Raw genomic sequence first — 27,482 nt, 5'->3', positions numbered from 1 at the left:
AAAAGCTAGGATTTGGTGCATGCAGACAGAGTAACAGGATCAGCTTGTGTGTAGTGTATGAAGACCTATGGAAAAGGGGTGGTTCACAGCAGTAACTGCTGCAGGTGCTGCTGTCTGCTTCCGTGAGCAAAGGGCTCTTTTGACCACTGTCAGATCATCAGAAGTGTTCCTACAGCTGGGTTCTAGGTGAATGCCTGGTTTGGATAGATTCACAGCTGTGACCAAGAAAACTTTATACTTTTTTGGGTTGTTTTTGTGTTGGAGACTAGAACTTGACCATGGGCACTAGTGTTTCGTTGCATATTTTTCTATTTGTTAGACGAACTAAACTGAAGAGTGCCTACAGTTTCAGGGAACTGGGTTTGTTTAGCCTGGAGAACAGGAGGCTTGGGGAGACCCTCTTGCTCTCTACGACCTGAAGGGAGGTTGTAGTGAGGTGGGGATCAGCCTTTTCTCCCAGTGGCAGAACAGGAGAAAATGGCATCAAGTTGCCCCAGGGGAAGTTTAGGTTTGCCATTAGGGAAAAAAAAAAAATTCGCTGAAGGGATTTTCAAGCCCTGGAATAGGTTGCCCAGGGAAGTGGTGGAGTTGCCATCCCTGGAAGGACTTAAAAGACATGTAGATATGGTGTTGAGGGACACAGTTTAGTGGTGGACTGGGTAGTGCTGGGTTAATGGTTGAACTCGGTGATCTTAAGAGTCTTTTCCAGCCTGAATGATTCTGTGATATGCAAAATAGTTCACAATGGGCTGCAAATGCACTGAAAATCTGGATGCCTCTGTATCTGCTAGGTTTTGCCTTTTCAGTCCTTGCTTCTCTCAGTCTTTTATGCTTCTTTTCTTTCAAGCTGCTGCTGAGATCTCTGAAAGGCTAAAATACTAATTTAGGTGGGAAAATGTGGTTTTTGTAAAAGGCTCTCATGTAGAGCACAAACCTCCAGTTTGAGTTTCAGCTGTGTGAGGCTCAGGAGTTTCTGTTTTCCATCTTAGGAGGCCACTGGGCATTTGCACAGCCTGCCCACACCTGTTGGGCTCCTGTTGCACCTTTGCTTCTGCAATCCAACATTTCTGAAGTCTGTGATCTGTTTGGAAATGTAGATTTCTCCTTGTGACCACCAAGTGGTGCTCTGCACTGTACCTTGCAGCGAGGCAAGCTGTTGGCATGTTGGGATGGGGGGTTAAAAACCTATTTTCAGAAGTAGGAGTGTGCTGGAGAGGAGGATGAAACAAGCTAAGAGCCTTTTCATTTCTCTTTGCAGCGGATGTGCTGCAAGGACCACGTTATTCACATCTTTCTGCTGTGGCTGCATGGTGATTGATGTAGCTTGGTGATAATCAGATGTGATAAGTAGCCTTGGCACTTTCAATTTGGGTGTTCAGCTTGGCTGCCTGCTAGACCTGGGAGACACAGAGATAGCTACCTGCTGCTTCAAAGCTAGATCTTGGCAGGTGTCTTGGATTTCGTTTGCTAAAATCACAAGAAGCTTCTAAAGACCTTGTCCCAAACTAGTTTTTCAGAGATAAAAATCTGATCCCTGTTTAATCTTGGCTGGTTTTTTTTCCCTGTCCATGTAGGGACAATATCTGTTCGCATTTCTTTTCTCCTGTGTGCTTGGCTGTTTAGTATCTTTGCTATTAAAGTCTAGAAACGTTTATAGCTGTGTTGCTCTCAGTAGAGGCAATAGAGGCAAAAGCCTACACTAACTTGTCTTTGCAGGTTTTCTGCAAGCACTCTCCAGATGCCATTCTCAATTGACAGAAGCTGTGCATTTTGTATGAAAACATGCATTTTGATAGAGGAATTCTTACGTTGATTTGAAACGATGAGCACATTATGAGATAGAAACTGCCTATAAAACGTAATGGGACTAACTGCATTCCTGTAACCTCCATCAGATGCTCTGGGAGGTATCATTTTCTGCAGGAGCAATCACTCCTTTTCAGGTACCTAAAGCCAGGCTATATCAGGATGATGCAGCTAGATTCAAACACCAGCTTGTTTGGAGGAAATGTAGGGCTAGAATTTGAAAGGTGGCAAGTGGGAGTCTCTCATCTGGTGAGCTGGAAAAAACATACAATGTTTGAAAGCAAATTCCTGAATTGGAAGGGAAGGAGGTGCCATGTAACAGCCCAGTGAGCACTGTGGTTTTATAACGTACACAGATTTCTCTAGGTATTCCTATCTGTGAAGTAGACTCCAAAGGAAGGAGGCTAGCTCTTCCCAGTTAATTTAAGACATAACCACCAACTAAATAGCTTCCTCCAAGTTCCCCAGTTTGTTTCTCAGGTGTTACAGTGGAAAGGTTGTGCTGGAGTGCAATTGCATCCCACAGCTGAAAGGAGAGGAGTGAAGCATCACCTGCTTTACTTACAGCAGGTGTGATATGAGGTGTCCTATTTCAGCTGCTCTATCATATTGCAACATCTAACCTGTGTGTGGTACGACTCCAACAGAAATAAAAGGATATCTAAATGACAAGTGTTGATTTGGTTGGATCATGTATTTTTAACGTGGTCTTAGGCCCCTGTTTAAACCAGTTGGTCAGATGCAGTGTGATGGGTGCTCATAATCTCTGTACATCAGGGAAGAGATTTTATGCAGGACTGAGCAGAGCTTCATGTAAATTACAGAAAGTGCATACATGCTGTGTTGTAGTTTTCAGCTTTGAGAAACTAACCATTGGAAATTCAGAACATGTCCTTATTCCAGATGCTGTCTTTTCATATGGGTATCTCTATTTGCAGCTGTTAGATAACTCACATACAAGTTCTGCCTCAGGAAGTCTTTGGGTCTTTAAGAACTAAAAGATGGAAAGAGAGACTGTGGGAAGGCTGGCTTGCTGTGTCCTGCTCTAGCCTTTCTTCATCATCTGTGGCTAGTTGTGGTGAGAAATAGGATGAGAGCGGAAAGGGTCTTTGGTTTGATCCAGCGCAGCCATTCTTGTTTTGCCATTTTAGATCCCAGCAATGAAACGTGGCTTAAATATTTCTCTCTCTATATGTCGACAGTTCCATTAGCTTTAGGATAAGATTACGTTGATGGCCCTGTTGGAGCAGGCCAGCTGAGGCCACAGAAATGGCCCTGTGAGGAATTTTCCTGTGAGGAAAGAGAGTTAGGGTTGTTCAGCCTGGAGAAGAGAAGGCTCTGGGGAGACCTTTTAGTGCTTAATAGGGCCCTATAAGAAATATGGGGACAATCTTTTTAGCAGGGCCTGTTGTTAGAGGACAAGGGGTGATTGTTTTAAACTAGAAGAGGGAGAGTCAGGCTGGAAGGAAGAGGTTTTTTTACAGGGTGGTGAGACCAGGATGCCCAGAGAGGTGGTGGATGCCCCATCATGGGAAACATCTGGGGTTATGCTCTGAGCAGCCTGGTTATTCCAGGAGGGTTTGGACTAGATGTTCTTTAAAGGTCCCCTCCAACCCAAACTCTTCTATGACTCTGTGATTTCTTCAGTGTCACATTTACGTGCTCTCATGTGAAGTTCTGTCTGTGCTGCCTTCTTTCCAGTACAGAATTAAGCTTTCCTTGGTCATAGCTTTGGTGTAAATCCGTTGTGACAGGAGCACTGTTATAAACCTGCTGAGGATCCTGCTGAGGATCACTACCATCACCACTGTTTTCCCTCACTCATGAGCCATCTGCCAGTGCACATCAAAGCAAGATGCTTTTTCTGGAGGAGGGCTGTATCAGTCTAATTGGGCTGGAAAGCAGCATCCTTTCCAGAGCTGTGAAAGGCTTAATAGAAGTTAAGAATAGAACCAACTTATTGCTGTCTCCAAGATTGGAAACCAGGGAAGTGGGCCTCACTTGAGCTGAAATTAGTTGAGCAGAAAGTGGAGTAGTTATATATACTCAGGTATTTGTATACCTGCTTGTCTGCATTCTGCTGTTAGGAAGCAAAAGAACAGTATTTCTCACTAATGCATTTGACAGTCTAAGACAACACCTCTTTGTTACTTAGCAACTTCAAACAGTGGTGAACTCTTCCAAATTAATCCCTTTGGTTGCCTTACCTCCTAGAAAATATGCCCAGGTTTGTTCAGCTGGGCTGCCTTTGGAGAAGTAGTATCAGCTGGCTGTCTTGGTGTTTCCTGGTAGAGATGTGTGAACCTATTGTCTTGTGGGATCTTTACTTATGTTGCTTTTGTGTCTCCCTGTCCAGAGGGTGAGGAAGAGGAGGAGGAGGAAGAAGAAGAAGAGGAAGAGGAAGATGAGGAGGACAAAGACATGGATTTGATGGATGAAAGTATGGAGGGTGACACGGAGCTGCCAGGTTTCACACTTCCAGGCGAGACTTCCCAGGAGCCCATAGCTGGCCTGGAAAACCCTGTGGCCCAGCTGGCTGGAGTGTCCTACCAGGTTCCTGACACCATTGAGTGGGAGCAACAGAACCAGGGTCTGGGTAAGAGAAAAAATGCCTTTTCCTTCAGCCTTACAGAGGCCAAATCTCCTGCTCTTTGATTTGCATGGGATAGTCCCTCCTGCTGTGAAGTCTCACAGGTTGATTCTCAAGCTAGACAGTGCAGGTTCATTTCTGAGGAAACTCCATCCACCAGTGACAACTAGTTGAACTAGGATGGATCTTAGGCAGTGTGACCTTAGTTTTCATTTCAGGGAGAGCTGCTCTGAACACTCTAGACCTCCTGCTGTGTTCCTAGAGCTTTGTATTTTCTTGCTCCAAGGGTAGACTAATAAATAACTTCTCGGCTGAGATTCCTGGGGAAATTTCAATTCCCTTTGCCTGAAATAGGTTGGTGCAAGGATATATGCCCTGTGAGGACAAAGTGAGTAGCTTATTTGGGTAGTTGCTCTTCAATCCATTTGCTACTTCTGCACCATTTTTATAAGTGACACTTTTCTGGCATTGTGAAGATGTGTGGTCCAGCCATGGGGCCCTTTGCTGACAGAGTTAAGCAAGACAAAAAAGCCTGCAAAGTCTCTATAAAGTCTTATACCGTTTATTTCTCCTGTACATATAGGCCCTGTGTTCAATGTCTGGACTAATTTATTCCACCTGCAAATAGTTTGTCAGTGTTTATATGTGTGATGTCCATCTGATGCAAGTCCAATCTGGTGTGGGACAAGGTAGAGTTTAGAAAGGAACTTGTCCAGCTTGGCTAAGAGCACTAGGATCTTTTCCAAGCATATTCCATTTCCAATGTTTCAGGTGAATTGGTGGGAGCTGAGACACATCTGTACAGAAGATCTCTTTGACTCATAGAGAACTGGCTGTTTTGAGAAGCTCATCAAAGAGAGAAACCCCGAAAGTCTTTTATACATTGTTTTATAAGAACTGTGACTTTCCCTGGATGTTTAATTCTGATTTAAATGATGATTCTCCCCCAGTAATGCTGTTTCTAGCCTGTTTTAGTATTGTTACCTTCCTTTGAATTGAATCAATGAGTGTATTTCAAGAACTCTGTGGAAGAGTTGCTTTTTGAAGGTAGATTGAGTTTACATCAGGTCTAGTATCTCCTTATCCTACTAACTCTTTGAAAAACATCATATTAGCTGGTTTCATGTGTCCTGTTGTCCCATCAGTCTGGATAGGAGCTGTATGAGGGAAGTAAAATGCACTAGAGGAAAATACACAAGAAAACAGGCTTATGGTGGAACCACATCAGAAGCTTTGTGGTCTTACCTTACTCATTTCCTTGGTGCAGGATCTTTATGGTGTCTTGAAAGAAAATGTGAAAGCAGCAGCCTATTTTCTACAGTCAGGTGCAGTTGGCTGTCTCGGTGAGCTCTGGATGACTGCTAGCAATAGTGAGAAGGTATCATTAAGCTATTAGACCACATCTGAAGTACTGTGTACAGGTCTGGGCTCCCAAGTTCAGGGGGAACAGGAAACTACTAGAGAGTTCAGTGGAGGGCTATGAAAATGAGTAGGGTACTAGAGCTTCTCTCTGCAAGGAAAGACTGGGACACTTGGGGCTGTTTAGTCTGGAGAAGAGCGGGCTGAGGGAGACCTTATCGATATCTACAAATTTCTGAAGGGCGACTGTTAGGAGGATGGAGCCAGTCTCCTTTTAGTGATACCCAGTGATAGGAGGAGGGACAATGGGCATAAACTCAGAGGAAATTCCATCTCGATGTGAGAAAGAACTTCTTTACTGTGAGGTTTGCAGAGCACTGGAACAGGCTGTCCTGAGAGGTTGTGGAGTCTCCTTCTCTGGAGATCTTCAAAGCCTGCCTGGACGCATTCCTGTGTGACCTGCCCCATGTCCTGCTTTTCCAGGGTGTTGGACTCGGTCTCTGGAGATTCCCTTCCAAACCTTAGCATTCTATGATTCCATTAATATCTGAAGCTGTTGCCAGGTTCATTATCTTAAGTACCATGATGAGTGGCTTGCCAGAGCAGTGTCTCTGAATCAGTCATTCCTGGCTAAGGGTGCCAATGCCTTGTGATATGTTCAAGAGAAACAGCATTTTTCATAGAATAGAATACATAGAATAAACCAGGTTGGAAGAGACCTTCAAGATCACCGCGTCCAACCCATCAACCAATTTTTCAGACTCCTAGGTGTGTCCCCACACACCAGACATCATCTGCAGCACAGAGGAAGATGGCACTGGTAGCTCTTCAAAGATCTTGGTGCATTTAAGCATCTTGGCTGATGCAATGTTCTTGGAGGGCTCTAATGGGAGTCTTGTTCCTAGAACAGGGTGCCTGGCAGTGCTTAGTTTCTGTAGAAGGGTCTCTAGAGACTGGTGAAAATTCTGCTGTGTATGACATAGGCTGTTGCCATGAACTTTGTGACTGTGGAGGGGAATGTTCTGCATAAATCATCAGGCACAGTTCTGTTCATAGCTGATGCAGGTCAGAACTGGAGTCATGGCTGCATTTCCAGCCCCTTGCTATTGGAAGAAGAGGCTCAGGGTGGGAGATGCCCATCAGTTGTGTTGGTAAACGAGGCATGTGGGAAAGCAGTGATGTGAAGCTGTCTCCAGTGTGCAGTAAACTTACCTGGCTGGAGAGGCTGTAATAATCATGCACAAAAAATAAGCAGGCCTGGGCTATGAAAAAATAGGGAGCTTTAACACTCCTTGTGTAATAGCATTTGTTATGAGGGGTCCTTGCCCTAGCACAGACCCATGCTGGAGGATGCACTTTGCAGCATCTCTTCCAGACATCTGCTTCTAAACATGTGGGTGTAGTTCAGTTTCTGATGTTTAATATTGCATCATCCTGCAGCTTTCATCCTCTGTCACCTTTTCTTGTTCCTATACCTTGGAAGGGCCATCTTTCAAAAAATTTCAGACATGGTATAAATTGACTGTGTGGGAAAAGGCAGGATTTTTCTCCTTAACTTATGTTTTACTGACACTCATGCAAATTGGAGGAGCTTCCTGTGAAGTTGGGTCAGCTGCAAGGCCCTGAGTCTAGGCACTTGAAGGACTGGGCAGACATGAATTTCAGTGTTCTCTGGAGATGCCTAGCTAGGTAATTTGTCACCAGATCCAAATGGTTTGGAATGCTTCTCATTTTAAGCTGTTTCAGTCTGTGCCTGCAGCAGTGAGGGGAAGGATGAGGCTCTGGCTAAGCTGAGTTCATCTTTAGGAGTTAGGTGGGACTTCCATGCAGGAGTGTTGTAGGCAAGAAAAGAGGAGACATAGTGGGATCAGTCTCTCTACTTGTGACTCACTCCTCTTATTCCACTAGGTAAACAGTTATGTAAAGAGCTATTTATTCTTTTTCTGTCTAGACAAACCTAATGGCTCTCTGGTATTGCTTCCTTCCCCATCTACAATATGCTGATGCCCACAGTGCTCCTAAGAGCATTTAATTTATAGAAAGAGAATCATAAAATTACAGAATGGTTTGGGTTGGAAAGGACCTTTAAAGGTCATCTAGCCCAATCCCCCTGCAATAAGCAGGGACACTTTCTGAGCAACACTGAGGCTGCTCAGAGCCCTGTCCACCTTGACTTCAAATGTTTCTAGGGATGGGGCATCTACCACCTGTCTGGTCAACCTGTGCCTGTGTCTCGCTACCCTCATCATAAAATCCTTCCTTCTATGTAGTCTGAATCTCTCCTTTTCTAGTTTAAAATCATCACCCTTTGTCCTATTGCAACAGCCATATGGGGAGAACAGGAAGGGCTGCAAAATTGTACAGCAGTGTCAGCAGAACATGGAATCTTAAGAAGAGAAGAAATCCACCAAGTCTGGCAGGAGGCCAGAAGAGCTGCCTACATTGTTCTGCTGGAGTGCCTGGAGAGAACAGACTCACTGTGAAGGGCTTGTAAAGCTTTAGATCTGCATCTGCTGGACATGTGCATGGACTATTTCTCTTTGAAACTCTTTTTCTCTAAGTGCTTTTCATCTAAAACTGCCTCTTTGAAATGCATTTTCTTTAAGTGCTTTTCCTCTGAAGCTAAAATTAACTTGACTTTAATTTGAAGATGAGTTCATGACTGCTGGATGTCCCCAGACACAGCCCCTGGTGGGGGGAGCTGCAGTTCTGAATGCAGCTGGGTCAGGGGTGCTGCGCTCCTGCCTGACTCAGCCCACGGCTTGTCTCATTAGGCATCCCAGGGCAGAACTCTGCACTTCCATTCCTTCACCTAATAGTGCTGAGAGGTGGTGAATTTCCCCTCTTGTGTCGGGGAAATGTGGTTGAAGAAGGCAGTGTTGTTCTGCTTGACCTGGGATATGGCATAGAGAAGGAAGACCAGAAGAAAGACAATGGTACACTAGCTAAGCACAAAGCTTTTCCAGTTGGCATTTTCCATTTTTGTAATACTTAGCACAGAAGCTCATTGCCTGGGGATGCATCTGTCCTCTGGCCTTCAGAATTTTGACGTTTTAACATAAAATCTATAGCACAGAAGAGCCCAAAAGTATTGGAGCAGCTATTCTCAAGTCAGTTATTATCGAGTTTGCTTGGGCTGATGGCTGACACATTGCAGATCCCTAAAGAATGAGTAACTTGATCTGCAAACAGCTCAGCTGAGCAAAAGACAATTTGGATTTTTTTTTTGTGGTGGTCAATGAGAAAGTGCTGGAGAAACAGAATCATTAAAAATGTCAATTCTGGGAAGTCAGATGGTCCTACATTAACACCAGCTGGGCAAAACCAATTTATAAGTGCCAGTAACAAGGCTGTCAGTTTTACAGTCCATCAGCTGACTCTCTAACCAGCAATATTTAGGCAAAAATTAAAGCAGAAGATTACATGAAACAGAATTTGATCCTCTAAAAGCCATTCTGATGGCCTGCAACTCTGGAGAAGGAAAGTCTGAATATGCTGTGGGGTCTCTTTGGTGTCCTGTTCAGATATCTTCAGAGATTACAAGTGAAGGAGAGAGCAGTACTTTGGGACTTCTCTGTATGAAAAAACTTTGACCTTAATCTCCTTGTTTCTTCATCTGTATGTATGTTGTGTGTGGTAGGTAAACACTAACTGTTTGGAGAGCATCATAGGGGTAGGGAAGTTGGGTTTTCTGGGAATCAATAAAAATACATCATTTTTCCCTGATATCTTAATCTGTTGTGGTTGTTTCTGCATTGCAAGGAGAACTGCAGTTGTTTTAGATGGGTCCAAACCTAATGACCAGTTTCCTCATGAATATTAAAGGTCTTGTGCAGCTCTACAGAGATCAAGGCCCCTTCCACTTCTTTTGGTGGTGAATGCTGTGAATGTGCTCTTCTCCCAGTTGTTAGGAGTATTAATTCTCCCAGAGTCTGAGAGAATCCTTATTTTGCAATCCTTGAGCTGATACACTGCAGCTTAGCTTGAACTGGTGTGGGAACTTTGTGGTAGAGCACCAAAATGTCCCCAGGCTACCAAGCTATTTGTTAATGCCGTAGTCCCTGGCTATCTTCCACATCCCAACATGAAGGGCTTCTGCTATCCACAGTAACAGCAGGAGGTCCAGGGCAATTTACCAAGCCTTTAATTTTGCTGCTTTGGAGCATGCCATACTTTGCTTTGTGCATTTGTAACATATGGAGCTATTTGGAGTGACAATGACATTTTAATCTTGAGTCATGTAGGGTTGTGATGTTTTGAATGTGTGTCTTGAGTTCTCTAAGCAGAGGTTGTTATGGTAGACTTTGGTTCTCTAAGATGTTGACTGAAACCACCAGCTGCTTATTCTAGGCCAACATTAATACGAGATAACAGTAGTTAACAGAGGACTGATTTGAACCTTAAACCTTAGCAGGAGGAACTCCATCCTTAGGCTCAAAGTGTTGTTTTATGGGCAAAGAGGAGGCACTTCTCACGTATCCATAAACTCAAGAATTTCTTGATAATACAATTGAAATCTGAACAGTCTATAATCACTATTATTCTAGATCTAATTATTAAAAGAAATACTAATACAGCTTGGACTGTTACACACACACACACACACACACACTTACTAGTTTCTGTGCTTGATTCTGATGTTATATTTGTCCTTCCCTTGCTTCTCTGGGCCCTGAGGCTGGTGGTTTCATTCAGGGGTTTGTGAAGGGTTTATCAGGGTAAGTCTTCAAGATCTGGACTCCTTTGCAAGGGTTACTGAGATGTTCAGATCGATAGTTCCTTCTTTCTCACTTTAGAGTTCATTTGAAGTAATTTTTGTATGTTCACTAGCAGCGTGCTTTCATACCTTGCTCTTTCTTCATTGATCCACACTTCCATTTTACATCTGGATTTACTCAAATATGATGGCTTTATGGGATGTTTGAAACTGCTTTTTGTTCTCCTGTTTACCTTAAACCCATTTTTATCCATGTCTGCATTTCTTTAACTGTCCATTAGTGTGTTGTTGATATCCACCTGTTCAGGGCAATGGAGTATCATAATAGAGGGCTAGATGATTATGTTATAGCTTGTAAGAAGTCACCTGAATTACCTTGTTCCGCAACATTCACTATAGATTTCCATCTGCCCATGGAGATATTGTACGCTGTGGAGTTTGGACCATCCCTGTAGATGGGACTTAAAGACAAAATAAATGTAAAACGGCAGTTTGGAAAGATGTTATGAAGTGTGACAACATAATTCTTAATGTTTAGTTTCCAAGATATATTCTGTGTTTTGTGTATTTTTGTGTGTAGGATCTTAGTTCTTGCAGTTATGCAAGGTCATACCACTCTCTCACTGAGGTAATGACTTGCATAATAAACACACTTTTGGAATGTGATTCTTTTTTTAACAGATAGAAATTTTTTGCAGCTTTGAGTTGTTACTTACAGAGAAAATAGCTCTAGCTGTATGGCAGCTCTGTGGTCACAAATTACACTGCATAAACCATATAACAGCTGCCACTGGTTAATAATGGTGAGGCAGAGCAGCGGAGGCAGAGTAGTGGAAGGTGATGAATATTTGAAATGTCATTTTTACAGGAAGATAGGATTAATGCTTTTATGGGCAAAAATAACCAGCATTAGGAAGGCAAAAGCTGAGACTCAAAAGTTAGTGGTATGTTCTTTAATTGCTACCCAAAATGGATCTATTTTAAGTACTCTTAGAGCACGTTATTGGAACATCAGAGTGCCTTTTAATCTTTAATGTATTTATCTTCTTAATTACCTTGGAAAGGGTATCCATGTTTTACAGTGGTAAGCAAAAAGACAGAGAAGCCAAGTGAGCCCCCTGGTTTCATGAGAGAGCCTTTGGCAGAGCAGGGATTTGAATGAGGATAATTAAATGAGCGCTTGGGCATTTCCTTTTTTGTGATGGAAGGAGGACATGCACACCTGCAATTCTCCCTGCAAAAGGAGCAAAGAATCACATACAAAGTCACCATCCCAGCAGAAGAGACTGAGACCGTAGAAAACCCAGTGAGAGAGGCTGGCAGGAGCCAGGCTCAGGAGAAAAGCCAGCAAATTTTTCTTCTCAGTGCTGCTGCTTGCAGCAGTCCTGCCCTCTGCAGCTTTGCCCCGTATGTGTTCATGGGAGTTTTGGTGCACAAAGCGTTGGCCACGTGAGGTCTGTGTTCCAGACAGCTGCAGACTGAAATGTGCAGCCTCAGAAAGAGAGAGGATTATTTTTCCTGTCTTCCTGGGTGCTCCAAATAATTTATACAGTTCCATATGTTCCCTTGCTAGCTTCCCTTTGCTCTCCCAAGCAGTAATAAAGCTCCTATCATCAATCTGTGCCTAAGTGAAGTTTCTGTTCCTCATGAGGGATGTGCACTCTGTGTGGAATGACTTCTTTTTTCAGATAGTTCATTGCTGTGTCTTGATGCTGGAGAAGGCTCAAATTTAGACAGTTTGCCTTGTTAGAAGAAATGTTGCATCTGCATCCCTGTCAACAATGATCCTCTCTTCCAGCTCGGTGTGATCTGTGCTGTTGCAGTGACAGAGCAGCTCCCAGAAGGGAACTGTTCACATCAGAGATTGCTTTTTCTTTTCATCAAACTTTATTCCAAGGTGTTTTGGAGACTGTGCCCCTTTTCCCTCTTTAATATTGTTTCGTTCTTTGACCTGACTTGTTCCTACTTCGGCTCTGAAGCCAGCTGAGACAAGAAGCCTCACAGACCAGTCCTGCTCTTGTTCTGCAGTGTGTTACTTGGTGGTACGGTGAGAAGCAGCCATATGCCTGTCACTAGGACCTTGGACAGAGGGATTTTCCAGGAGATACAAGACTTGTATGAGTCTGAGCCCCATGGTGCTGACTTACCACCCTGCTCTTCCCTTTTCCCATCCAGCACAAGACTGCTGTGCTCTGGCAAATGATGCCCATACATTTATCATAGAATCCCAGAGTGGCTTGGCTTGAAAGGGGCCTTAAAGATCAACTAGTTCCAACTCTCTCTGCTACAGGTGGGGACACCTCCTACTAGACCAGGTTGCTCAAGGGTCTGACCAGCCTGGTTCCCATTTCAAATGGGAAAAACTGATAATATGTCTGTTCAGCTGTGAACTAGGATAAGGAGTTTCCAGCCAGAGAATATGGACCACTAGTGTGTTGGGGCTACTTCTCTCTTCTTGGAAGCACCTCAACTTTTGTCCTCAAAGCAGAAATCAAGACCAAGAGAAGGGAATAGAGAGGAGTAAAACAGAAGGTTGGAGAGTGTTCTGGTGATTCCCGGCTCTGAAGGCAAGCAGCTTTCAGAAACAGGTGTAATAAAGCTGTTGCTTGAGGTAAAACAAAAGCCAAACGTGAGTGCTTGCAGTTTACCGTAAGAAGGGGAAGACAGCAGGGACCTTTCTACATGGAAACTTCCATCAGGAAACTTGGACTAATCTTTTAGCCTGATATTTTTGGTGGGGTATATAGAGAAGCAGCAGCCCTGTAACATCCTCAGATACATTACTTTGAAACAACAGCCCTTTCATAACGTTTATGCATCTAGTTAAACCTGTGTCAGAAGAAGACTGGCCAAGCCCATTTGCTGCCAGCCCTTAAGTGCTGCCTCCAAGAGCTGGGGGCAGAGGGAGAGGTGTTTGCTTGGTTTGGGGTCTGCCTTCATTCTCCCTGCCTGTTAAGAAGATGGAATCCAATCAGACAAGATCTGGAATTACTGGCTCTGGCTGGGGGGGAATGAAGAGGTCATGTCCATCCACAGCACTTCTTCCTCTTTTTCTTCAGTTTGGAGTGAGGGAATGTGAAGTTGTCTGTTGGCTCACGAGAGGAGAGAGAGGACATTTGTCGCTGTGGCAGCTATGATTGGTATGAGAGGTCCCAGCTGAGGTTTGGCTGACCAGGGAGCATTTCTAACGGATGGTGGAAGGCATGGATGAATTCAAGCCTGAGGGCTACTGTTACTCGTGCATGCCTTAGTCCTTGCTACCCTGCCATGCAAAAATATCCTGAAATACCTGCAAGGAGGGAGCAGCATCTTCTGTAGCAGAAAGGGCTGAGTCTCCTCAGCTTGGGGCAGGGGAACCTTGGGTGATTTTGTGTGGAGAACATTAGGGAAGCTTTACTGAAGGGAACTGAAGCCTGGGCCACTGGTTGCCTATAATTTACCTGGCAGACCATAACAGAGCAAATTCACCCTTTTCAGCTTGCTGGGGAGCCTGCAGCAGCACCAAGCTGCTGGCCTTTTCTAGCCCAGGAGAATTTTAAACAGACTTTCTACCTGCACCCCTGGTTGCTCTTGCTGGACTAAGAAAACAAAGCTGGAAAACTCAAGCACATGCCTGAGTGTTTCTGACCTTCCCCAGCTGTCTGGTTCTGTCCATCCTTTTGCTATAGCCTTTAGAGTTAGGATGTGTCTGCCTTGGAGCACAGCTTGATGTTTGCTGCTCCAAGTAATTTATCTTGTTTTTTTGCCTGCATTAAAGGATAGGGTCCATTAGCCTGTGCAGAGCTCCATGCTGCCAAGGCTGGTCTGCATCTGTTAACCAAGCACCATCTGGGTTCCTGCACAGCACGGTGAGGAAGTCACCCTTCTAGACTGTCAGCTGCCTTGGCACTGTCTGTCCCCTTGTCTGTCAGCCCTACTCTAATATATATTGTAGTGTCTTTGCTCTGCTTTTACTCTTGTTTTCCCCCTCATGTCTTCAGTTTCAGAGTGCTCTCTATATAATATAATCTTTGTTTGCTTTGCCTGTTCTTCAGTGAGGGTTGTGAAACGCTGGCCCAGATTTCCCAAAGAGTTGGTGGATGCCCCATCCCTGGAACCGTTCCAGGTCAGGTTGGACAGGCTCTGAGCAACCTGATCTAGTTGGAGATGTCCCTGCTTGCTGGAGGGGCGCTGGAATAGGTGACCTTTAAAGGTTCATTCCAAATGAAACCATTCTCTTATTCTTTTCTTCAGTTTATACGTGTCAGAAAATTTGGCCTCATTTAGGCAGAGGAGATAGTTCCCAGCCATCTTTCCCTTTTGGGTTTTAGCAGTCACTTAGTTTGATTGAAGAACACAGGCAGGGCAGCAGCTTTCCCAGGATGACAGTTATTAATTTTTCGTTTCTGTTCCAGTCTGGGTGGCCTTTGCCTTGTGAAAAAAAGACTTGTCCTTATGTTGGGGAAATCACATTTATTTTCTAACAGTGATCTATGCTATGGTGCGAAAGACCTGTCTGTTTTCATGGCATTTCAGCCCTCAAAAATAAAATAAAAAGAAACAACCCAAACCCAACCAAACAAAAAAACCAAAACCAGAAATGGAGAGAGGGAATGCAAAGGTTCATCGGCCTTGAATCGTCTCTGTCCTTTGGGGGGATTTGCGTCAGAGGCTGATCTTTTGGGTTAAAATGTTGGCTCCATTGCAGAGCTGGGAAGAGAAAAATAGAGCAAAAGAGCTCACAGTGATGAGTAGCAGGGAAAAGAGGGTAATTTATTGTGAAGATAGCTTGAAAATATTCCTTTCTAATGAGAATGTAGATGTGCTTTTTCTCTGCTTGGGCAGTGCAGACTGCAAATGACTGATACTACACCTGCCTCCCCTCTGGTACTTGCTCAAATTAAGACCCACTTGAGGATCAAAGGAGATCAAAGTTCCTTCCTGGATGGATGCTCTCTTGATATATACACACAAGTCCTGTTCTGCCTGAGAGTGAGTTAGGAACGTATATTGGAAATAAGTTAAATTGCTCAGATTTTGACTGGCAATAAAATAATTACCTCAAACCTCCAGCAATTGTTGTTTTGTAGAAAAGCTGGGTATCAGCATTAATCACAGAGTGGGGTCGATACAGTGAGAATTACTAAAGGCTTTTGCTTTCTGGTTTTTTGGCTTTGTTTTTGACTAATCACTGCCTCATCCAAGCTTGGGATGTAATAATGGGTTTCAGCAAAGCTGCTCTCCAGTAGACTATCATTTATTTTAATATGTGAGCAATGCCATCTGCACTTGAAGCTTTATTAATGTGAAGTCAGGCCAAGAGTTTCTCCAGCTTTATTCCTTTTCTAGGTTGCTTTCCTCACATTCCCCACCTTCTCTGACCACTCAGGCTGATTTTCAGAGAAGGGCAACAAAGTTGGTGAGGGGTTTGGAGCACAAGCCCTGTTGAGGAGAGGCTGAGGGAGCTGGGGTTGCTTAGCTTGGAGAAGAGGAGACTCAGGGGTGACCTTATTGCTCTCTACAACTACCTGAAGGGAGGTTGTAGCCAGGTGGGGGTTGGTCTCTTCTCCCAGGCAACCAGCCCCAGAACAAGAGGACACAGTCTCAAGCTGTGCCGGGGAGGATTAGGCTGGATGTTAGGAAGAAGTTCTACACAGAGTGAGTGATTGAGTGATTGCCCATTGGAATGGGCTGCCCGGGGAGGTGGTGGAGTCACCATCATTGGAGGTGTTGAGGAGGAGACTTGATAGGGTGCTTGGTGCCATGGTTTAGTTGATTAGGTGGTGTTGGATGATAGGTTGATGCCATGATCTTGAAGGTCTCTTCCAACCTGGTTTATTCTGTTCTATTGTGTTCTATTCTTGCTCAGGTATTTGCAGTCTGGTTTTGGAGGAGTGGACGCTCAGTTTTCTGCTTGGTTTTTTTAGCAAGTGGCTCAGGGAAATCACAGAATTGTAAGAGTGCTTTAGGTTGGAAGGGACCTTTAAAGTCCTAGCCCCCTTCAGTGAGCAGGAACATATTCAGCTAGATCAGGTTGCTCAGAGCCCTATAAAACCTGATTTGGAATGGCTCCAGTGATGGGGTATCCACCACATCTCTGGGCAACCTGGGGCACCACCCACAGCATAAAAAAACCTCTTCCTTCTTCTATTCTAAATCTTCCCTCTTTTAGCTTAAAACCATCATCCCTTGTCCTGTTGCAACATGCCCTGCTAGCAGACCACCATCTTGCTCCTAGGTCCCTTTAAGTACTAAAAGACCACGAGAAGGTCTCCCCAAGGGCCTTCTCTTCCCCACCTTGAGTTGCCCTGATTTTGTTCCTTTTCAACAAAAACCAGGTTTGAGCCTGTGGTTTGATTTGGGATTGCGGAGAGATCTTGGTCTCTGCCCTTCCAGTCCTGGCAAAGGTCATTTCTTCCAGTGAATAAAGGAAATTGATTTTTCCATGTTCAGTTCTGGCTTTCCTTGCAAGTTCTGGAAAATAATATAGGATATAGTATAAATATTGTGTCAGGAATATCTTCCTCTTAGATTTTGTTATTTTCATAGAATGCCAGGTTGGAAGGAATTTTAAGGATCTCTTGGCAGAAGCATGACCTAGATTAGATGGCCCACTTCCCTGTCACATCTTAAATATGTTGAATGTTGGGGACCAAAGACAGGCAGTGGAGTGCAGACATCAGTGTAAGTATATCATCCCTTTCCATTGCTGAGGACTCTGCAGGCTTTCCTTTGCAGCCAGTCTGCCTTGCAGTTGTTGTTGCTGTTGGGCTGAGTTAATTTCCCGCTTGCAGCGCAGGGAGGATCTTATCTCAAGTTCCCAATGCAGAAAAGCTGGTGCAGTAGCATTGAAGTTAATGGCATATTCAGCAAGGCACCAGATAGGTTTGCTTTGCCCTGTTTCACAGGGTCTTGCTTGCTATTCACAGATGCTGGAATGGAAATTTTCTTAAATGCACATACTGGCTGTGGACTCCTAAAGCTGCCTGGATTATGGGTCCAGCAGCTCATATGGAAATGTGTGGTTTGTTGCTCCTTTGGCTTTGGAAGATCTGCCTATTAGAAATGGGCTTTGAAGATGAAACTTTAGCTCCTGTATCCCTTTGAGTTCAAGTAAATGTAGGCAAATAGCATTTTTCAGCCCAGGGACAAATTTATAACTCTGGATGTTGTGACAAACAGGTCTGAGTTAACAGTTTTTCTGGTCCATTGATCAAACTTCTAACTAGGTTTGATCAGTAATTGCCTAAATATTTTAACTGTTTCACAGCATTATAGGATGAGATTAGTAATTTTCACATTTAGGTCTAAATTTCAGAAGTGTTTTGCTCTTTCACTGTTTTCTCTGCCTATGAAGAGCTGCAGGTCCTAGGTGGCCTGGAAATGTTTTGTTTGTGCTGCAGCAAATGCAGAGCCTTTCCTCTGGCAATTCCCTGTGTAGAACAGAAACCAAATCCCTGCAACCTACTCAGGTGCAGGGATCTCCTGGCCAGCTGACTATAATGCTTCCAAAGCAACCAAAACAAACTTCTGATTCCCAGCCTTTTCTTGGCTTTGTGTATTTCTGAAATGTGCTGTTGGGTAATGATTTCCTTCTCAGGACAAGCTATTAACATTGCCTATGAGATCAGACCTTGCTCACTGACTTGTTTGCAGGGTTTTGCAAGACCTGTTGGAAGACCAGCAACCAGCCCCTTGCTTCAACTCTGATGGAATGCCTATGTCTTTTTCTAGGCTGAATTACTTTTAGTATGTAATGTGAAGATTTATCTGCACACCAGGAGGTGTAAAAACCTGGTAAAGGTCTCTACATATTTCATTGTGCCTTCTGCTGCTTCTTGTCTTTTTTGATCTTTGCATCCTCTCTCACCTCATGGGTGATGCTACAAACCTTCCAGACTGAAGGTGAGAATTGCCTGCAGTGATTTTGGGATACAAGCAAGTTTCTGTATGTTGGAGCATGTAGTTTCACATGTCCCCTCACTTGACAAGAACATGGAAGTCTCAGGAGAGGTGGCTGTGCCACAACTGGGCATGGGCCTTGAACTCTGACCCTGTTGCACGTGGGGTTGGACTAACATGACCTTTATAGGTCCCTTCCAACCTAAAACATTTTATGATTCTATGAAGTCAAGCTGGGGAGGTGGTCATCAAGAAGAAAACAGGTTGTGTGTGTTTGGAAAGCCAGTAGGTGTGAAATCAGTTCTGCAGTGTACCTGCTGTCCTTTTAAAACCAAAGTGTTATCAGGCCACTACAAAAGTGAGTTTAAAAAGTGTCCTGCGCTTATTCCTTCCTTGGGCCTTGTCAGTGCCTTCTTTATATGCCCCTCTCTACAGTTTGTCTTTGTAGAGGACACGATGTGACATTTGTCAATGCAACAGAATACTTTCTGGCCCCTACTGTGTGCTTCAGAAGCTGAGCACTACAGAGTGGTCCTCAGCATTGAGATAACAGACATTTGCTGCTGCTTTGAAAATGGATGGAAGGAAGAAATTTTTTACCATGGGGGTGCTAAAACACTGGAATGCATTGTCCAGAGAGTTGGTAGATGCCCCATCCCTGGAAGCATTCAAGGTCAGGTTGGACAGGACCCTGAGCAACCTGATCTAGTTGCAGATGTCCCTGATGAGTGCAGGAAATAGACGTTCTTTAAAGGTCCTTTCCAACCCAAACTATTCTGTGATTCCACTCTATGAAATAAATGGAAAATGCAGATAACAGACAGTTTGAGGGTAAGTTAACTCTTTGATTTGCAGCACCATGCAGAGCTGTCTGAGAGGCACTGAAGATTTTACAAGATTCAGTGGGTGGCAGCAAACTTCAACAAAATTTTGGAGTATTCATTTGTCTGCAAAGTCTCACTCCTAAGTGTTAACAGATGCTACAGAGAAAAGGGAAGTTGTGCTTCTCTTCAGCCCCTGGAATAGCTAATCCACAGCAATCAAACTTAATAGATGAGGACCTAGGTTGAAGATACAAGGTCAAAGGGATGTGGAGGCAGGGCTGGTGCTTGGTTTGGAGTTTACTTTATCAAGCCAGGGCACTTGTCTTTGGTGTTGGAAGAGTCTGAGGAGGAATGAGGAGTTGCAGGGGCCAGGTGATAACCATTAGGGTTGTTGTGCAGCTGTATTGATTTGCTGCACAATGCTGAGTCCCATGAGGTTTGCATTTGGCCTTATGCAGAACACAAAAAACCAAATCCTACCAGGGTGAATAGCTTGAAGTTGCCAGTCTTGCCAGCAAACAAAATTCTTCTTCTCCTTCAAATTGTTTCCCTTCAGACTTTCCAGTGCTAAAGTGTTTTGAGATAGCTGTCCCCTGCTTCGTGAGCTACAAAGGGAGCTGCCTTCTCCACTTCTTGCCTACCAAATATATTTATGCCTCCTTCATTTGGATAGCACAGCATCAAATTGTCATGTTCTGCCTCCTAGGAGAATTTTTGCCTCTTAAACTCACTTTGTCCTCAGCCAGTGGGTGAAACCATTTTTGTTTGATTGTCATCAGATGTCTTGAGTCATTATTACCCACTGGCTTGGAATGCTCATTGCTTCGTGGCCCAACTTTCAAGAAGCTTTGCTGATAACTGAGTGGGAAGTGTCATCGAGATAATTTTTTGTTATGACAGTAAAATAGGACTTTGGGTGAAGCTGGCAGAACTCAGTGCTGGTCTGAACCTCTTTGTGATGAAATGCAAATTATTCTGCTCATCTGGAACAGAATTATATCTCTTCTGGAGATATCTGAAGATTTTGTTCTTGCTTTTTTTCCCCTGGCTTTGTGTCTTCCTGCCTCTATTTGGCTGTAAATACATCCTGTCAGTGCTTTCAGGTTTGGATTCCCAGTTGATAGATGACACTGCTTGCTTACATGAGAGAACTTGGTGTGAGTGCAATTAATAAAGCTGAGAAGTAGTGGAAGAGCTAACTATCATTACATAATGAGACCTCATTCACAGCAAATGATGTGAAAAATGATTTCTTGCAAGGAGTAACAAATTGCCTTGGCTTTTTAGCTTAATTGTAGATGCTTGATTCTAATTTGTTATCTGTCATTTCCATGTTAATGAAGAGTTTTAGTTATAATTACTGCATTTATGGCAAACACCACATCATTTTCCCATGCATGCGAAGCACTGGTTTCTTTAGAAACAGAAGAGCTGAATAATTGCCCTCATTGCGTTGCTCCAGGGAGGGCTCTATAAATAATAGTGTCCAGCTCCCTCTGCAGAACAGTTCTTTTGCAAGATGTTTCTCAAACGTGGCTGAGCTCATTAACTCTTGTCTGCACTTGGGGACCTGAGATTCAGAGCCATGAAGTAACTTCCCTGCGGCACTCAGCAGTGCTCCTGATTCCTGGATCCCTTCAGGACAGTGTCTTCATTGTTCTCGGAATGGAGAAGGTGGCCAGAGCCACCCTTTTTGGGGCACTAAGTTTCCTAGCTTATACCAGTTATCACAGTCAGGGAGATGATCCTCAAGCTGCATTTACTGGCATAATGCAGAGATTTCGCTTGATTCAGGCTGGGTTTGACTCCCATTGGTGATGATGAGAGAGTTTCATGGGGTTCTGAGAGTCTGATGTCTTCTGATGTCTGGAAAGTCCTGGTATTTTAGGAAGCCATAACTGCTGTTCAGGAACAAAGTAGTGTGTATTTGTGAGTTCCTGTGCCTATTGTGGTTGTGGATTTCCATTGCATTGGTAGGCATGATAGTTCTGATGATCCTGTGTTTCAACTACGTTCCTGTTGTTGTTCTGCCCTGTCCAATATCAGGGACAGCCCAGCCTGGGCTTCTCCTCATGGGATAGCAAAAGGCAATTTTCAGAAGCTCTGATGCACAGCAGTAGGAGGGAGAGGTCTTGGCACATTGACACACATCGCTTCTCTGTGATGGGCAGCTGTGCCATACAATCCTCCTACACCTGCGGGCTCCATCTCAGAGCTACATAGATGTTTGGCCAGTGTTATGAGAGGAGCTTTATTGGTCTGATGATGAGAAGCCTTTGGTTTTCCAAACTCAAGTGTCCATGGTCCCTTTGGCCCTGGAGAATATGGTTATTTACCTCATCTCCAGAGTTCTTCCTGGTGCTTGCATGCTAGGATGTGCTTATGTGGTTTGATGCTGCTCCTATTCAGCCTTTGCAGTAGCTGAATGAACCAAGCTTCTTTGGCTTTTCCTTTTAACGTAGGTTCTGGGGTTGCATCATCCCACTGAGATGGTCTGAGCACATCTCTTATGAGCACCTCCTATATCTGGCTTTTCATTACTCCTTAGGGAAGGTGGGTGCAACACAGAAAAATGTTGGGACACCAGCAACAGGGAGATGCTTTGCAAAAGTCTTAAGGGTCTGGTAAGTAGTATGGGCCAGAGGCATGTGCTAAGCTTCAGGGATAGACAGATGTTCCAGTGGTGAGAATGAAGATACAATCTTCTGTGTTAGGTGAATCTCTAATTCATTATAATATCCTTCCTCCAACACCTCAAAATAGAACAAACCATTCCTTTTTCACTCCTCTCCCTAATCTGAATTCTTCCCTCTTGTAGAGCAGGCTCGGGGCCCAGATAACATGCAATATGTTTGAAGTGGAATAAACTAGTGGGCACCACTTTAAATTATCCCAGCCCAGGCTTGTTCACTGCAACAGGCAGCCAGTGAGACATGGCAGGACTGAGCAAGTGTGAGAGCTGCTAGAGCAGTGAAGTGGACCTGCAGGCAGACAGGCATCAGCACTGCCTGATGCCTGTCACAAGTCACCATCCCTGCCCTCATTCAGAGAGGCTTCATGCAGAGGAGGGAGCTGAAAGAGAGTGCTGAAGTGCATTGCTGCCAGCATGCCATCACTGAGGTCCTTCAGCAGCTTCTGCAGTAGAGCCACTTCAGCCTTTCCAGTCAAACATGAGATACCTGGGCTGCTAGTTTCAAGCCAGCAATTGAAATTGAAAAAATCGTTGCCAGTCATTTCACTGTGGAGAGAAAAACACTGCCCCGTGGAGTAATACCACTGTGAGGATTGTGAGCTCAAAAAGCTGATTTAGTTTTCTTTTCCATCCCATCGGTGTCTCTCCCTTGTCCCTGTTCTCTTCCCCTTTGGGAGGAGAGAGGGGTTAATAGAGAGTGTCTGTCCTTGACATCCATGGTTTCCTTGTCTTGCAGATCTAGATACCCATGGTAGATATAGGGTGGGCCAGTGGGAAGAGATGCATGCAGTGGTTGGCACTGGCCAAATCTTAGGCAGAGTTGTTTGTTTATACTTGCAAGCTCCTGAAGGAAGAGGGTTGACAATAGAGAACTGTACTATGTAAGGGTCCCTAAGAGCTCAGCATAAACTTCAGAGAGACTTTGGGACAGCAGTAGGGAAGAATTTGCTCTCTATTGTGTTCTTATAGCGATGTCCTCCTGTCACCTGGCTGCAAGTCTTCAGCTTCTTGTGATGAAATCTTCAGGAAGGAATGGCTTACAGAGGTGAAGCACTGAGGCAGTAGGGACTTGCCTAGCTCGACCCTGTTTTCTATGGTATGAGATGTGATAAATTCCTGCCATTTAAATGATGCAGTGATTCCTGCTCAGCCTGTATTAGTGTAAGTGACCTTATATTGGTGTAAGTGTCCACTGGCAGTGCCAGAGCAATTGTGACTTTTCTCAGAAATGAGCTTAGAAAGGCAATGTTTAGATCTTACCAGCAGCTGTTCTGGAACCATATCTTTCCTTACTATCTATGGTTGGATGGGAAGATCCCTAAGCACCTAAATGGACTTGACTGTGGAGACCACCTGTCCTGTGTCCTGGCCAGCCTTCTCCCCTTTTACTCTTTCTTAGTGTGTGGCACTTAGGAGCATTTGAGAGTGGACCTCACCGTATGAGTGCTTGGGGACAATCAGAGCAGCCTCTTCTCTCTCTGTACCATGTCCCCAGAGACCCCTGTGCTGTTTGTTTTTTTCCTGTTGCAGGTTCTTCTTCCTTACTGCATCATCATCTTGGTACAGCTATGAATTTGCATTCACCAGCAAACCACTACGTAGCCTTGGTAGAAGAGTGCTGATCACTTTTCTTTATGCTCACTCCACTGCTGGCCATGGCTCATGTGGGCCTGAGAAATAGGAGGGGAGTGCATGTTCCTGAACCTGTAGTGATGCAGCATATCAATTGTGGTTTTTTTTCAAGCACTCAACCAAAGGACAGCAATAAAAATACAGTGCAGAAGAAGCAAAGCTAGACACTGCCATGTCTGAAACACCACCCCACAGCATGGCACTGCCTCACCCTTCCTGGATTGTAGCATCAGCCAGGCAACTTGCAAGCTAGTGGCATGCTTACTGCTGAGGAGTGGGAAGTGTACCTGCTGCTTGTTCTGAACTTGTAGATCTCAGGGGAAAGTGGGTGGGGGATCAAATCAGGATTTGCTCTTGCTTTGCTACAGATCCCTTTGTTTAACTCCAGCCTTACAATGTGGGTGACAAGTGTGGTTCATCATACCTGACTGGGTGCCTTGAACTAAGATTTGGATCAGGGTGCTGGGAATCAAAACTGCTTTATTTGCAGTGGATGAGCTATACTAGGATGTGTGTTGAAGCTCAGTTAATATGTGCATGCCCAGAAGGATTGTCCATCCAGTGGCTTGCTGAGGTCTGGTTGGATGGACCAGCCAGCTGGCTGGTCATGCATCTCCCTGAGCACACTGTGATGTGCCTCAGATAGCTCTTCAAGAGTCTTGTGTCTGCAACACTCCTCTGGCCCAAAGACACCTTCCAAAGGGAAGCTGATGATATGACATAAATGATTCAAGTGCTTGTTGTGCTGTACTTAGAACAGAATTAACCAGGTTGGAAAATACCTCTGAGATCATTGAGTCTAACCTATCATCCAATACTATCTAGTCAACTAAACCATGGCACCAAGTGCCCCATCCAGTCTCTTCCTAAACACCTCCAGTGATGGTGACTCCACCACCTCCCTGGGCAGCCCATTCCAATGGCCAATCACTCTTTCTGTGAAGAACTTCTTCCTAACATCCAGCCTAAACCTCCCCTGGTGCAGCTTGAGACTGTGTCTCTTGGCACTGGTGAAGCTGCACCTCAGATACTGTGTTCAGTTTGGGGCCCCTCTCTACAGGAAAGACATTGAAGTGCTGGAGTGTGTCCAAAAGACAACAAAGCTGGTGAGTCTAGAGAACAAGACTTAATGAGGAGTGGCTGAGGGAACTGGGATTGTTTAGCCTGGAATAAAGGAGGCTGAGGGGAGATTTTCTTGCTCTCTATAACTACCTGAAAGGAGGTTGCAGTGAGGCAGGAATTGGTCTTTTCTCACAGGTAACAAATAACAGAGTAAGAGGAAATGGTCTCAAGTTGCCCCAGGGGAGGTTTAAGTTGGACATTAGGAACAATTTCTTTCCTGAAGGCGTTGTCAAGCCTGGGAGCAGGCTGCCCACAATAGTGGTGAAGTCTCCACTCCTGGAGGTATTTGAAAGACAGGTAGATGTGGTGGTGAGTGACCTGGTTTAATGGTGGTCTTGACTATGCTGGGTGAACTTGATGCTGGACTTGATCTTGTAGGTCTTTTCCAACTTAAACAATTTTATGATTTTTGGTGTGAATGAGGCAGCTAAAGTTGACCTTTAATGAAAGCTCAGCCAGGCTTTCAGCATCCTCCCATGATAATGTTCTGTGCCCTGGCATTTTGGAGCAGTGATGTGATTGTTATTATAATGTGGTGGCACTTCATAAATGTCTCTTAATGGTGCCCAGCACCAACTTTCCAAGCAATTCAGACCTCTGTTGTCCCAGGAGCTGCCTTTTCCCTTGCACAATTTCTGGGGTCTGGAGTTGTAAATCAGAAGACAGAGCTTTCTGATGAGGGGAGGCTGCACAGCATCTGATCTGACACCACAGCACTGGCACGGGATGAACTCACATTCATGTGAAGGCCATGTTGTGACAAAAGACCAAAGGGCATAGCTTCCCGTGGAGACAGCAGACCCCAGTAACAAAAGAGCTACAAAATGTCACAATGTCCAAAAAACAAAAGAGGCTTGTAGTGCTGACCTCCATCCTGTCATAGGCATGCTGCTGCTCTGGTGTTCAGGCTGCTGCAGTGTTGAGCACAGCATACAATGAGACACAGCCTTCATCCAGGAGGTGACTTGGTCAACTCCAAAATTGCCTCAAAACTTTTCATATCCTGAGTCACTTCACCTGGGCTACCAAACAAGGGAGACAAGCCCCCTCTACCAGATTCCATGTGGCTTGCCAGCAGCAGGGAGCAGAACACGTTTCCACTGTAGGGGCTGATTGCTCATACGAATGGACCTACCGTCCTGGTTCCTGCAGATGCATGGTTCATGGTCTCTCTGGTTCTTGTAGGCACCAAACAGCCTGGTACAATGAGAATAATTTGTATTTCATTTTAATCAGTGCTGTAGTAACACTTTCTGATGCATCAGATCCTGTTGCTTGGCTTCTAGTTCAGCTTGGTCTTACATGATTTCATGAGATGTACACAGAAGACTTCCCTCCCCCACTTCGTATGCTGTGAATTCAGGGTGAGGGTGTTCATTCCAAATGCTTTACAGCAAGTAGAAGGCATCATTCAATCTGCCTTGGCATGATGCTGAGTGTCATTACCTCCCTGTCTGTCTCCCTTCCAGGCATCAAGTATTTTTGTGCCATCGCTTTCCTGGAGCTCAGAGTCTAATCAGCAGTCTTCTGGTACCTGGCTCTCCTGTGACCTTCTCAGTGACCTGCCTTCTAAAGAGTGACATAATTTCTGGAGTTTTTCTGGTTTTAGGGGATAAAATCTGCCAGTGACCGAGACCATTTGTAGACAGCAGGAATAAATCACTGGGAAATGTAAGCACACTGGCAAATCACTGTGCTGCTAGTAAGCTCTTACCATTTCTGTGTTCTCTCCCTGCTCATGTGCCCTTTGCTGGTTCCCTTTCCCCTCTTTGTGATTTCCCTAAGGTCCATTCTCATAGGTCTGCTGTGAATGTTACAGGTAGCTGGGAGAAGTCTGGGGAAAATGCATTCACCTTCCTCACTTGCTTAATGAAACCAATTAGTTTGTCTTCCCTGTTTCACCTGCTTCACTGTCTGGATAGGAACATTTTGCTCCACAGTTTTTCAGCCTTCAGAGCTGTGGATTTTACCATAAGTGGAGATAGGTATTGGCCATGGTTTTGGATTTAATAGATGGTGTGTCTAAGTCTTTGGCCAGGTTCATGCTGACCTTAGTGGACAGTAGGTAAGGAATTATGTGAATTAAATAAAACTGCATCTTTTCACCTTCATTAGTATTGAGGGTTCAGTTCAGGCAGGCACAGATTAATGAGTAGCAGTTAGGTATCACCTGCTTCCTGGAGCTGGGCTTCTCTTGACAGCATGCACAATTTCCCTGATGTTATTGAAGGTATCAGTGGACGCTGCAGGTGTGTAATGTGGCAGCATACCTGGGCAGGGCATGTTCTTTGGTGAAAATTACACAATGGCTGAAGTTAGTGGAGTTTCATCATGAAGGGAAAGGTGGAGTTTGATCTGCTGTCCAGTATTTCATCTTCCTTCATGGAGCAGGAGTAAGATTAAGTTTGGTTTCTGTCACAAATGCATGCTAAGAGCTGCTTTCTAGGTGGTAGAGTTCTTCCTTCTTTGGTCATATACTTATTGGACAATTTGCTTCACCTTGCAAGCATTCATTAAGACTTTTTTCTGCATGTTCTGCCTTCAAGAATAGGTAACACAGGCTGAGTGGATGCTAATGAGGGTAGGAAAAAGAGAATATATTAGTTTTCCTTAGCACTCTGGATACTTTGATGCTTAAAATAATGGTCTCCTAAAGAGCATTTGTTTCTGAGTAAGACCTTTTTATGTGATTTAATGTTTGTACTGTGTTAGCTTCTAGAACATCAGATCCAGATGGAAGTGTTACAACAGGGGCTATTAAATTATGTATGAAGAGGCTCTGACACAAGCACCTTGCAACAGAAACAGAAAACCCCTACTAAATATTATATATTATACCCTTAGTACTCCCACGGTAGG

At 44.4% G+C, this 27,482-nt stretch overlaps 1 protein-coding gene across 3 annotated transcripts in view; it reads left to right on the top strand.

Moving 5' to 3' along the window:
* ARMH4 (armadillo like helical domain containing 4) overlaps positions 1-27,482 on the top strand; it is a 69,571-nt gene that overhangs the window by 21,358 nt on the left and 20,731 nt on the right. For all 3 annotated transcript variants that reach the window (XM_054161700.1, XM_054161699.1, XM_054161698.1), the window contains exon 5: positions 4,163-4,402. In XM_054161700.1, the coding sequence (XP_054017675.1) occupies positions 4,163-4,402 (240 nt within the window). The remainder of the gene's footprint in view (positions 1-4,162; positions 4,403-27,482) is intronic.

The sequence above is a fragment of the Dryobates pubescens genome, chromosome 5 (genome assembly GCF_014839835.1).
Source record: "Dryobates pubescens isolate bDryPub1 chromosome 5, bDryPub1.pri, whole genome shotgun sequence".
Taxonomy (NCBI): domain Eukaryota; kingdom Metazoa; phylum Chordata; class Aves; order Piciformes; family Picidae; genus Dryobates; species Dryobates pubescens.
Note: the sequence above shows the minus strand (reverse complement) of the source record. Positions and strands in the feature narration are given on the sequence as shown.